General features: G+C 43.0%; 1 protein-coding gene across 2 annotated transcripts; it reads right to left on the bottom strand.

The window, feature by feature from the left end:
- Positions 1–4,462: 4,462 nt before the first annotated feature.
- On the bottom strand, positions 4,463–6,902 carry LOC119359142 (B3 domain-containing protein Os06g0194400-like). Of its 2 annotated transcripts, none has more exons than XM_037625462.1 (6): positions 6,650–6,902; positions 6,455–6,567; positions 6,189–6,354; positions 5,887–6,093; positions 5,441–5,521; positions 4,463–4,728 (listed from the first exon to the last, which is right to left on the bottom strand). In XM_037625462.1, exons 1-5 carry the CDS (start codon positions 6,776–6,778, stop codon positions 5,474–5,476), a joined length of 663 nt encoding a protein of 220 aa, XP_037481359.1. In that variant the 5' UTR covers positions 6,779–6,902; the 3' UTR covers positions 4,463–4,728; positions 5,441–5,473. The 2 variants fall into 2 exon arrangements, with proteins under 2 accessions (XP_037481359.1, XP_037481358.1); XM_037625461.1 differs by having other exon boundaries at positions 4,463–4,738.
- Between the last annotated feature and the right edge of the window lie 3,959 nt (positions 6,903–10,861).

Here is a 10,861-nt window from a genome sequence, read left to right on the forward strand (position 1 = left end):
TCTAGTGTTGGTAGTGTTTTCTCTTGGGCGATGTGGCCTAGGGTGCCAGTTTCCGGGCTGTGTACCAGGCGATTTATTCTCGACCGGATTCTCCTTATCATCATCGAGAGCGCCGTAAGGTGTATCCTTCATACACATGTCATACCAGGAAGTGGTCTTCCCGTGTCGAGCGGGTAATAAGCTCTGGCCTTGCCCCTCATTGTCGTCCAAACCGTCGATGTCTTCGGGGCAGGGATCGGGTGTGTTGGTTAGGTCTTCCACAGTGGCTACGAGCTGGGTGGCGGGTGGGAAACAAAATTCTCCATCGTCCGCTGAAAGTTCGAACCGAACATAGTTCGGCGACGGGTCGTTTGCCAGGGATAGGTTTTTTTAGCGATTTTAGTATGTCACCCATGGGCGCGTGTTGGAAGACATCCGCGGCGCTGAACTTGAAGATCGATAACCAATCGAGTTTGGTATATGCGGGCTCGCAGGGTTCAGAGTTCGACATCAGAGGCGAGTCCGGGGTTTCGTTGATGAATCTGCGTGCGGCTCCAACACCGCGGAATCGGTAGCCCCCGTGATGGAGTCAAGCTTCCCATCATCGGGCGATTTGATCTGCTCCAGATTTAAAGCCGGGGCTGCTACAGGAGCTATCTCCTGGGTGTTGCCCGATGACAAGTTTAAGCCATGTTCATCGAGGCAATGGGGAGCGGCTGCCGTGGTCTCGAATCCGTCGAAGATCAAATCTCTACGGATGTCCGCAACGTAATTCAAGCTCCCGAATCTGACCTGATGGCCAAGGGCATACCTATCGATCTGCTCCAGATGGCCAAGCGAGTTGGCCTGCAGTACGAAGCCGCCGAATACGAAGATCTATCCGGGGAGGAAGGTTCCTCCTTGGACAGCGTCATTATTGACGATCGAAGGGGCCATCGAGCCTTCTGCCAATGGCACAATGGAACTCTCAATGAAAGCATCAACGTCGGTGTCAAAACTGGCGGATCTCGGGTAGGGGGTCCCGAACTGTGCGTCTAGGATCGATGGTAACAGGAGACAGGGGACACGATGTTTACCCAGGTTTGGGCCCTCTCTATGGAGGTAATACCCTACTTCCTGCTTGATTGATCTTGATGAATATGAGTATTACAAGAGTTGATCTACCACGAGATCGTAATGGCTAAACCCTAGAAGTCTAGCCTAGGAATATGGTAATGAGTATATGTGGTGTCCTTTCCGGACTATCCCCTTCGGTTTATATAGACACCGAGGGGATCTAGGGTTTACATGGAGTCGGTTACATAAAAAGGAATCTTCGGTCGCCAAGCTTGCCTTCCACGCCAAGCAGAGTCCAATCCGGACACGAGTATGGTCTTCGATCTTCACAGCCCATCAGTCCGGCCCATGGATATCAGGCCAGACGTCCGAGGACCCCTTAGTCCAGGACTCCCTCGGGGGGGCGCCCCCTCCTTTGCTTCTTTCCCCTCCCTTCCACTATGGCCCAATAAGGCCCATATACCTCTGGGGGGGGGTTCCGGTAACCTCCTGGTGCTCCGGTATACTCCCGTTTTCACCCGGAACCATTCCGATGTCCAAACATAGGCTTCCAATATATCGATCTTTACGTCTCGACCATTTCGAGACTCCTCGTCATGTCCGTGATAAAATCCGGGACTCCGAACTACCTTCGGTACATCAAAACACATAAACTCGTAATACCGATCGTCACAGAACGTTAAGCGTGCGTGCCCTACTGGTTCGAGAACTATGTAGACATGACCGAGACATGTCTCCGGTTAATAACCAATAGCGGAACCTGGATGCTCATATTGGTTCCTACATATTCTACGAAGATCTTTATCGGTCAAACCGCATAACAATATACGTTGTTCCCTTTGTCATCGGTATGTTACTTGCCCGAGATTCGATCGTCGGTATCTCAATACCTAGTTCAATCTCGTTACCGGCAAGTCTATTTACTCGTTCCATAATGCTACATCTCGTAACTAACTCATTAGCTACATTGCTTGCAAGGCTTATAGTGATGTACATTACCGAGAGGGCCCAGAGATACCTCTCCGACAATCGGAGTGGCAAATCCTAATCTTGATCCATGCTAACTCAACAAACACCATCGGAGACACCTGTAAAGCACCTTTATAATCACCCAGTTACGTTGTGACGTTTGGTAGCACACAAAGTGATCCTCTGGTATTCGGGAGTTGCATGAGCTCATAGTCATAGGAACATGTATAGTTATGGAGAAAGCAATAGCAACAAACTAAACAATCATCATGCTAAGCTAACGGATGGGTCAAGTCAATCACATCATTCTCTAATGATGTGATCCCGTTAATCAAATGACAACTCATGTCTACGGTTAGGAAACATAACCATCATTGATTCAACGAGCTAGTTAAGCAAAGGCAAACTAGTGACACTCTTGTTTGTCTATGTATTCACACATGTACTTAGTTTTCGGTTAATACAATTCTAGCATGAATAATAAACATTTATCATGATATAAGGAAATATAAATAACAACTTTATTATTGCCTCTAGGGCATATTTCCTTTAGTTTGGCACCAACACGCCCTCCACCAGTGGCCCGCTTCTTGAGGCTCTCCTCCTCTATGGCTTTTGCTTTGACGCGACGACTTTGACGCAACGATTTTGCAGCGTCGCTAAGTTGATCTTCCGGACGAGCGCGATGTTCGGATCCTCCAGCACTTCCACCACTTCTTCCATCTCTGGCAGGCTCTCCTCCAGTTCCATGCGGCGGTGGCAATGGGTGGGAAGAAGAGAGTGGGAGAAAATGGCGGGAATTGGGTGGAGAGCAGCGGGATGGAAGAAGAGAGTGGGGATTTTGCCGAGGAAACAGGGCAGGCAGCTACAAAAGCATGGGCTCGGCCTGCCTTTTGGGTGGGTCGGGGGTACCGGAGTCGTACGTGTCTGCTATGTGAACTCCCGCAAGCCCCCCTGTGCATGTTTGGTTCCAGTTTGCTGGGAAAACATGGACCGGACCGCTCGGCGGACAGATACAAGACCGCGTTGGATGACACAACTAGTCTGGACTGCTCGGTCCGGGCGTATGCGGGTGGTTCGAGGTCGCCATTGGAGATGCCCTAAGAGCATATTAATGTTACACGCACGACCCATGGCGCAATGGTTGATTCTATGTTGAGAATCAAAGTTTGGCATAATTTAGTGCACGAAATTTGCCTATCCCCAAGACACCACGCCTTACAATTAAGAAATTTTTGTTTTTTAGATGGACCTAACAAACTGGAAGAAAGGGAGTACTTAAGTTTGAAGCTTTTAGACATTTAATGGCTGATGGTGATTCTCATTTGTTGTATGGTGCATTAAAAACAGTTCTAGAGTGTCATCACCTTAGCATCCTCAAATTATTAGTCAAGTAGGATTAATTATTAGGAAAACTAGGTTGATGTTGCGAAAAGGCTACTAATCAGTTAATGAAGGATTTGCAAATATACTCACTTACAGGATTTTTCCAGTTGCAATACACCCCAAATGGCACTGTTACAATAATAAGATGATGCTTTGGTTTATTCCATAGCAAATGGTTATCTCGCCAAAGAATACTACCATGGTGAACTGGTGATAGACTATTGCAACTGAAAAATGTTCTGTTGTGGTAGGAACAAAAACGATTGTGGTGGGACACTAAAAATTGTTGTGATTGGCATCCCAACATTTTTTTTGTTGTGATAACATCTTGACACAATGACTGTGCATACACATGCATGATTACATCAAAAAAATACAACATACTATACGACATGCATTACAAAAAGCTGTATAGTATGTTCAAAAGCGAAAGCATCGGCCAAAAAAAAGTATGTTCAGAAGCCAAAGCATCGGCACATTAAATAATTTAAAAGCGAATATACCCAAAAATACATAGGTGAATACATTTAAGGTCTGAAAAGGGTACATTTTCTAGTTTCTAGAGACAAAGACCCAACCAAATGAAATACTTTGTTTCCACTACCATTCTTCATTCCATGTTAATAGATTAAACTTCAGGACAGCTGGGGAAGTCCATCTTCTGAAACCGCGGGGGCCGATCGTTGTGGTGCTGTCCGTCGTGGCTGATATCGGCGGCTGACGAGGAGGCCGACTTCTCCTTCTGGAGGGCTGCCACGGACGACTGCAGGGATGTCACGGTTGCAGTCAGGGCTTCGATCATCTTGGCCAAATCAGCGGTGGTGGGTTCCGACATGGCGGAAGAAACCGAGGCGGCGGCGGATGGCGGCGATGGAGGTGGGCGGGGCGGCGGGCGCAGCGTGGAGGAGGCCGAGGAGCGGCTGGAACCTGATACCAAGTTGTCAAGGGCCTCAGTGCCCAAGACAGCGGGGCCTCGACTACGTAGTTCGTAGTCCCGGTGGATAGGAGCGCTAGGGTTTTTGCCTGGCTGCTCAATGGTGCGGGAGGAGAGGATAGGAGACGGAGGAAGAGGTAGGAGATAATAACTTTATTGCTTGCCCTCAAAGGGTGCTGATTATACGATATATAAAGGCCCCATGGGCTGCTAACAAACTAGAAACCTATACATAACAAACTAGTCTTTTATTCTAGGAACTAATGTATCAGGACCAGGACTCCTGCCCAGCCTACGCCTCGCCTGATGCGGCCGACGGCTGCTGCTCCTGGCCGCATGGCCCACGCCTGTAGGACGTGCCCCACATGACACATTGATCTTCGCTTCAGTCATATATTTCCATCCTGCAAGGCACTGAGCAAACCAATTAGTTATTAGATAGTATAAAGGCTAAGGTGAAGCAACTTTTTTTTTGCGGGAGCTAAGGTGAAGCAACTAATTTGATTCAGTTCTACATGTATTAGTCTACACAATTTATAAGGAAAAAAAGATGGATACTACTCCCTCCGTATATTATGGGACGGAGGGAGTATAATTTTTATGGGAACCGAAACATGATATCCAAGTCAGGCTAATGTTCGGCGCTCACAAAGGCAAAATAGCAACTTTACATCTCTACAATATACTGCTTTGCACAGGTGCTGGTTGATGGCGGAGTACTGAACAACTTAACATGGCTACAGAGAAGTGGAATAAGTTTGGAAGTAATGATTCATAGAGTATTGTTAATTCTTTTATAGAAATTGACTGTTTAACCTTCAACATGATGTTTAAACCGTCATAGTTTAACTACCGTGCACAACAGCAAAACAAGGAGCATCTAGGGATAAAAAAAATGGTAAACCAGAATTTCCTCTTCAAGACTATTGTATGGTAAACTGTAAAAGTGTAAACTGTTCAAGAACATCTTGGAAATCAAATGGAGAAAGAATCATTAAGGTTGAGGCACGAAGCATCATAGTAAAAAGAAATGGTTACATAGCACACAGAAATGAATTATATTTTTTAACACTTGAATTATTGCGAACCAGTGAGATGATGGTAAGATCAACTTACCTGTTGTGGTCGCAATAGTTGAAGCTAAAGGCGTCAACAGTGGTCCTTTTCGTAGTAGGAACTTGCTCTAATTATGTAGACCTGCATCATTTATGTAATAGAGGTTGCATTGTTAGTCATAGTAAATTAATATACATGGATCGTCCCCATCATTATGTCTTAATGATCCCTTTTTGTTCATTTGTATTCCAGTTTCGAAATGCAGTAACTCGATCAACATCACATCATTGTTTGACTGCACAAAAACATCGAACTTAAAATGTGAACATTCATGTGGATAACACCAGTAACTCAGCAATCAATTTTTTTAGAAGCTTTAGAATCATATAATGCTCATTTTGAAGTCCATAAGAAATGACTTATCAACTCAAACCGCATGTGGTTTTAACTTTTAAGAGATACCTCGAGTTCCAAACATGGCTCTAGAACAACTTCTAGAATCTCACCTTAAACTTTGTCCTCTGGACTTGCTGGAACACCAAGCAATCACCATCAGCTAGGTTGTGGCCGATGGCAAACATTTTCCACCCAGTGCCGATGGCACCATGTTGGGCAATGTAAGGCATGGGAAACTCCCCATCCTCTTCATCCACCAGAAAGATCATCTCATCAAACCGTGGGAGATAGCTCTTCTTGAATTGCCGCGGGATTGTCTGCAAGATATCCGGCCAAATCAACATCGAGTAAGCCATTACCGTCTAGATGGGATGGAAATAATGCATCGTCAATTGTAGTCTTCTTGCTTTACCAGCAAGCTACCCGTGGCATAAGAATGGGTCATGGGCTTGATGAAGGAGGGGTGAGCAGAGGACAGCAGGTTATTGAGCTCTTTGGCCTTGGTGAAGGCGTAGTCTCTAGCTTCGTCGGTCGCGTACACACGATCAGGTGGTAATCCCCTTCTATTAACATATGCCCTGTTGAAATTAAGCAAGATTTAGACCTGTATAAGTATCCATATTCCTATGCATCACAAATTTCGATGGGAGGAACAGTTTGGGTGAGACATGGGTGTACCTCGGGGCTTTCTTGTCGCGGTAATCAGGTTGCTTGGGGAGACTGGCGACGCGGCCGGACCGCCGGGTCGGGGGCGGCGGCGGGCGAAGATACCGCAGCTTCAGCTCCTGGATCTGCCGCACCAAGCAAATCAGACGGGGTAAGGAACCGGACAGCGAAGCACCTCTTTTGTGAGGAAGGAGGGGTGGAACTGACCGGCATGGGCTTGACGGCGGCCTCGCGCACGGCGGCGGAGAGGCGGTGCAGGCGCAGCTCCTCCAGCTTCCGCTTGTTCTCCTCCACCTGCCTCCTGCGCTGCTCCTCGTACGAGTTGGGTTCAGCCATCGCGCTCGCTCCGGCTGCCGACCTTGGGGGAGCGAGGTGGGGTGGGGAATTGGTGGGGAAACGGGGCGATTTGGGGGATGGCGGCGCCGTTCAAATTTTGAACAAAAGGAGGAAGAGAAGGGTTTTTTTTTTTTTTGAGGGATCAGGGGGAAGAGAAGGTCGTTGTGATATTTATCGCGCGGAATTGTAGCAAGCTTGGGCTTGGGCCGTCCCCGTTGTCGGCCGCTTGGGTGGGTTCTCAATCTTCCTTGCCGTGACCCCAAAACAGCGCGAATGCTATATCTCGCTTATAGCGAGTATAGCACTCCTCTCTCTGTCACATGTGTTCATGGCATCAAATTGCAAAAGTATGGTAAATGCCATCAAAGAAGGTATGGGAGGCCAGTGTGCAAGCATTGTCAAGGAGATTATAGCGGCATCAAGACACTTTGTCAGATGTTCCTTCATCTTCGAAGGACGAGATACCAATATTGAGGCACACAACCTCGCTAAGCATGATCTTGGATTTTCATTGGGACGCCATATGTGGCTCCTTAATACTCTGGACCTAAATTGAATTCCCATCAACCTTGTCTATGTTCCGTAATAAAGAGTGTGGTAAGACAAAAGAAAGGTCAGATCTCTCGCTTCCCCTAAGAAAAGATTTGTCTAAAGAAAAAAAAGATCACTCGCTTGCTCGGCGGGAGTACTGGCTTTTCTGCTATTCCATTTCTTTTTATTTTTATTTTTTCGGTTTTCTTTTGTTTCTTCAGCACTTTTTCTTTGGTTTCTATTTCCTTTGTTTTTACCGATTCTCTTTGTTTCTTTTATGGTTCTTAATGATTTTTCTTATTTTTCCCCCTTTGTTTATTTTTGTTCTTTCTTGGTTTTCATTGGTTTTTTCTCTTTTGTTATTTTTCTTTGTTTGTTTTCTCGAGTTTCTTTGTTTTCATTCTTTTTTGTTTTCCTCGGTTTTCACTAATTTTCATTCTTTTTGCACTTGTTTCTTCGTTTTGTTTTTTGTTTTGTTTTTCCTTTGGTTTATTTTGTTTCTCTTTTGGTTCTCATTGTTATTTTTATTTTTCTTTGTTTCTTTGGCTTTCATTCCACATTCTTTTGTATATGTCAACAACATTTTTGTAATACATGTTTAACATTTTTTACATACAAGTTTAACATTTTGTAATACATGGTCAACATTTTTCTATACATATTTTAAATATTTCTAAATGCTTGATTAACACTTTTCAAGTACAATATTAACTTTTTTTAATACATGGTCTACATTTTCTCTATACGCATTTTTGCATTTTGAAATGCTTGATTAACTTTTTTCAAATACAACATTCACATTTTTTAATACATGATCGACAGTATCTCTATACAAATTTAATATTTTTCAAATGCTTGATTAACATTTTTTAAATAATTGTATAATTTTTATAAATGGTTGATTAATATTTTCTAAATACATGATCAACTTTTTCTAATACACATTTAGCATTTTTCTAATATTTGGTTAACATTTTTTAAATACCTGGTCAATATTTTTTCCATACACATTAACAAAATCAAATGCTTGCTTAATATTTTTCAAATACAAGATTAACATATTTAATACATGACAACATTTTATTCCTATACACATTTATCATTTTAAAATCCTTGATTAACATTTTTCAAATACAATTTTGATTTTTTTAATACATGGTCATCATTTGTTCTATACACATTAGACATTTTTTAATGCTTAACTAAAAAATTTAAAATACTTGTTTAACATTTTTTGAAATGCTTGATTAATTTTTTAAAAAGACATGAACAATTTGTTTCACACATTTTATATTTTTGTATACATTTTTCATATACACGAAAAAAAAAATCTTTATACACATTTACCAATTTCCAGATGCTTGGTTAACATTTTTAAAAAATATTTTATTAATTTATTTTCTAAATATTTATTTAGAATATTTGGAACTATAAATAGAAGTAAAATAAGAATAAAAGCGAAAACAAAAACGTGACAAAAATGAGGTCGTGGCCTCCCACATTTTTTATTTGGATTAGACAACTCGTCCTTTTTGTAGGTACAATTCCTTGCCCCTTGCGTTTCGGAGATTGTTGTTAGAAACAGTTTGGGACTGATTTGTTTTCTAGTGCACAAAGAGAAATAATCCCTGGACTACCGAGAAGATTGCTATAATCTCCCAAAAACTACCGAGAAGATTGCTACTTCCTAGAAGTTTGTTACAAACTTCTGTAAAAGTTATCTGCACCAAAGAAGATTGATATGTTTCGAGAAGCTTAATATCGAGAAGATTGCTACTTCCGAGAAGTTTGCTATAAACTTCCTCGGAAGTTATCTGTGCTGTAGAAAAGATTGTCATGTCTCGAAGAGTTTGTTATCGAGAAAATTTTGTGTCGGAGACGATCCCAAAAACATATTGCTGAAGTGAAGCAATTGTTCTTCGGAGTGTCCGAGAAGATTGAAGGTGAAGAGAGGACGTAGTATTTGTTTTACTGTTCTTCTTTCTCTTATTTGAGTCATAGGACCACCATACTATTAAAAGGGTTATAGGTATTTGATACTTAAGTCTATTGTGATGCGTAGCCGAATCCTATGGAAGACTGAGAGAAATCTCTTTGTAGTCTGAAACTTTACTCGCCAGCCAAAGATGTTGTTCTTATGGGCCGCGAGAGATATGTTTCGGACAGATGAGTCAGCTTTACTTGTTCCTTAAGTAAAGTTGTTGTGTGATGTCTACTACACAAATTTATTCTTGTAGACACGAGTTGGGCCTCCAATCGCAGAGTTTTATAGGACAGTAGCATTTTTCTCTCAAGTGGATGACCTAAGGTTTATCAATCCGTGGGAGGTGTAGGATGACGGTGGTCTCTCTCAAACAACCCTGCAACCAAATATAAGAAATCTCTTGTGTCCCCAACACACCCAATACAATGGCAAATTGTATAGGTGCACTAGTTCAGCGAAGAGATGATGATAAAAGTGTAATATGGATGGTATAAATATATTTTATAATTTGAATAAATAAAAACAGCAAGGTAGCAAATAGTAAATGGGCACAAAAACGGTATTGCAATGCTTAAAAATGAGGCCTAGGGTCCTTACTTTCGCTAGTGCAATCTCTCAACAATGCTAATATAATTTGATTATATAACCACCCCTCAAAGTGCGATGAAGAATCACTCCAAAGTTCCTATCTAGCGGAGAATATAAGAAGAAATTATCTGTAGAGTATGAAACCACCTCGAAGCTATTCTTTTCGATCAATCTATCCAAGAGTTCGTACTAAAATAACACCAAATAATTTCAGATTCATAATACTCAATCTAACACAAAGAACCTCAAAAAGTGTCCCAAGATTTCTATCGGAGAAATAAAGACAAGAACATGCATCAACCCCTATGCGTAGATTACCCCAATGTCATCGCGAGAATCCGCAAGTTGAGTGCCAAAACACATATCAAGTGAATCAATATGATACCCCATTGTCACCACGAGTATTCATATGCAAGACATATATCAAGTGCTCTCAAATCCATAAAAGTATTCAATCCAATAACAAGGAAATCTCAAAGGGAAAAACTCAATTCATCACAACAAGATATAGAGGGGAAAACACCAAATGATCTGACTATATCAACAAAGCCCGCGATACATCAAGATCGTGACATCTCAAGAACACGAGAGAGAGAGAGAGAGATTAAACACATAGCTACTGGTACAAACCCTCAGCCCCGAGGGTGGACTACTCCCTCCTCATCTTGGTGGCCATCGGGATGATGAAGATGGCCACCGGAGATGATTCCCCCCTCCGACAGGGTGCCAGAACGGGGTCTAGATTGGTTTTCGGTGGAGTACAGAGCCTTGCGGTGATGGAACTTTTGATCTAGGTTAACCCCGAGGATTTTCGAAATATTTAGTAATTTATAGGGTAAAGAGGGGTGCGGGAGGCCACTGAGGTGGGCACAACCCACCTGGGCGCGCCTGGGCCCCCAGACGCGCCCTGGTGGGTTGTGCCCCCCTCGGGGCACCCCCCCAGGTGCTGCTCTAGCCCATCAGGAGTCTTCTGGTCCATA

This window comes from Triticum dicoccoides, chromosome 2A (assembly GCF_002162155.2).
Source record: "Triticum dicoccoides isolate Atlit2015 ecotype Zavitan chromosome 2A, WEW_v2.0, whole genome shotgun sequence".
NCBI classification, from domain to species: domain Eukaryota; kingdom Viridiplantae; phylum Streptophyta; class Magnoliopsida; order Poales; family Poaceae; genus Triticum; species Triticum dicoccoides.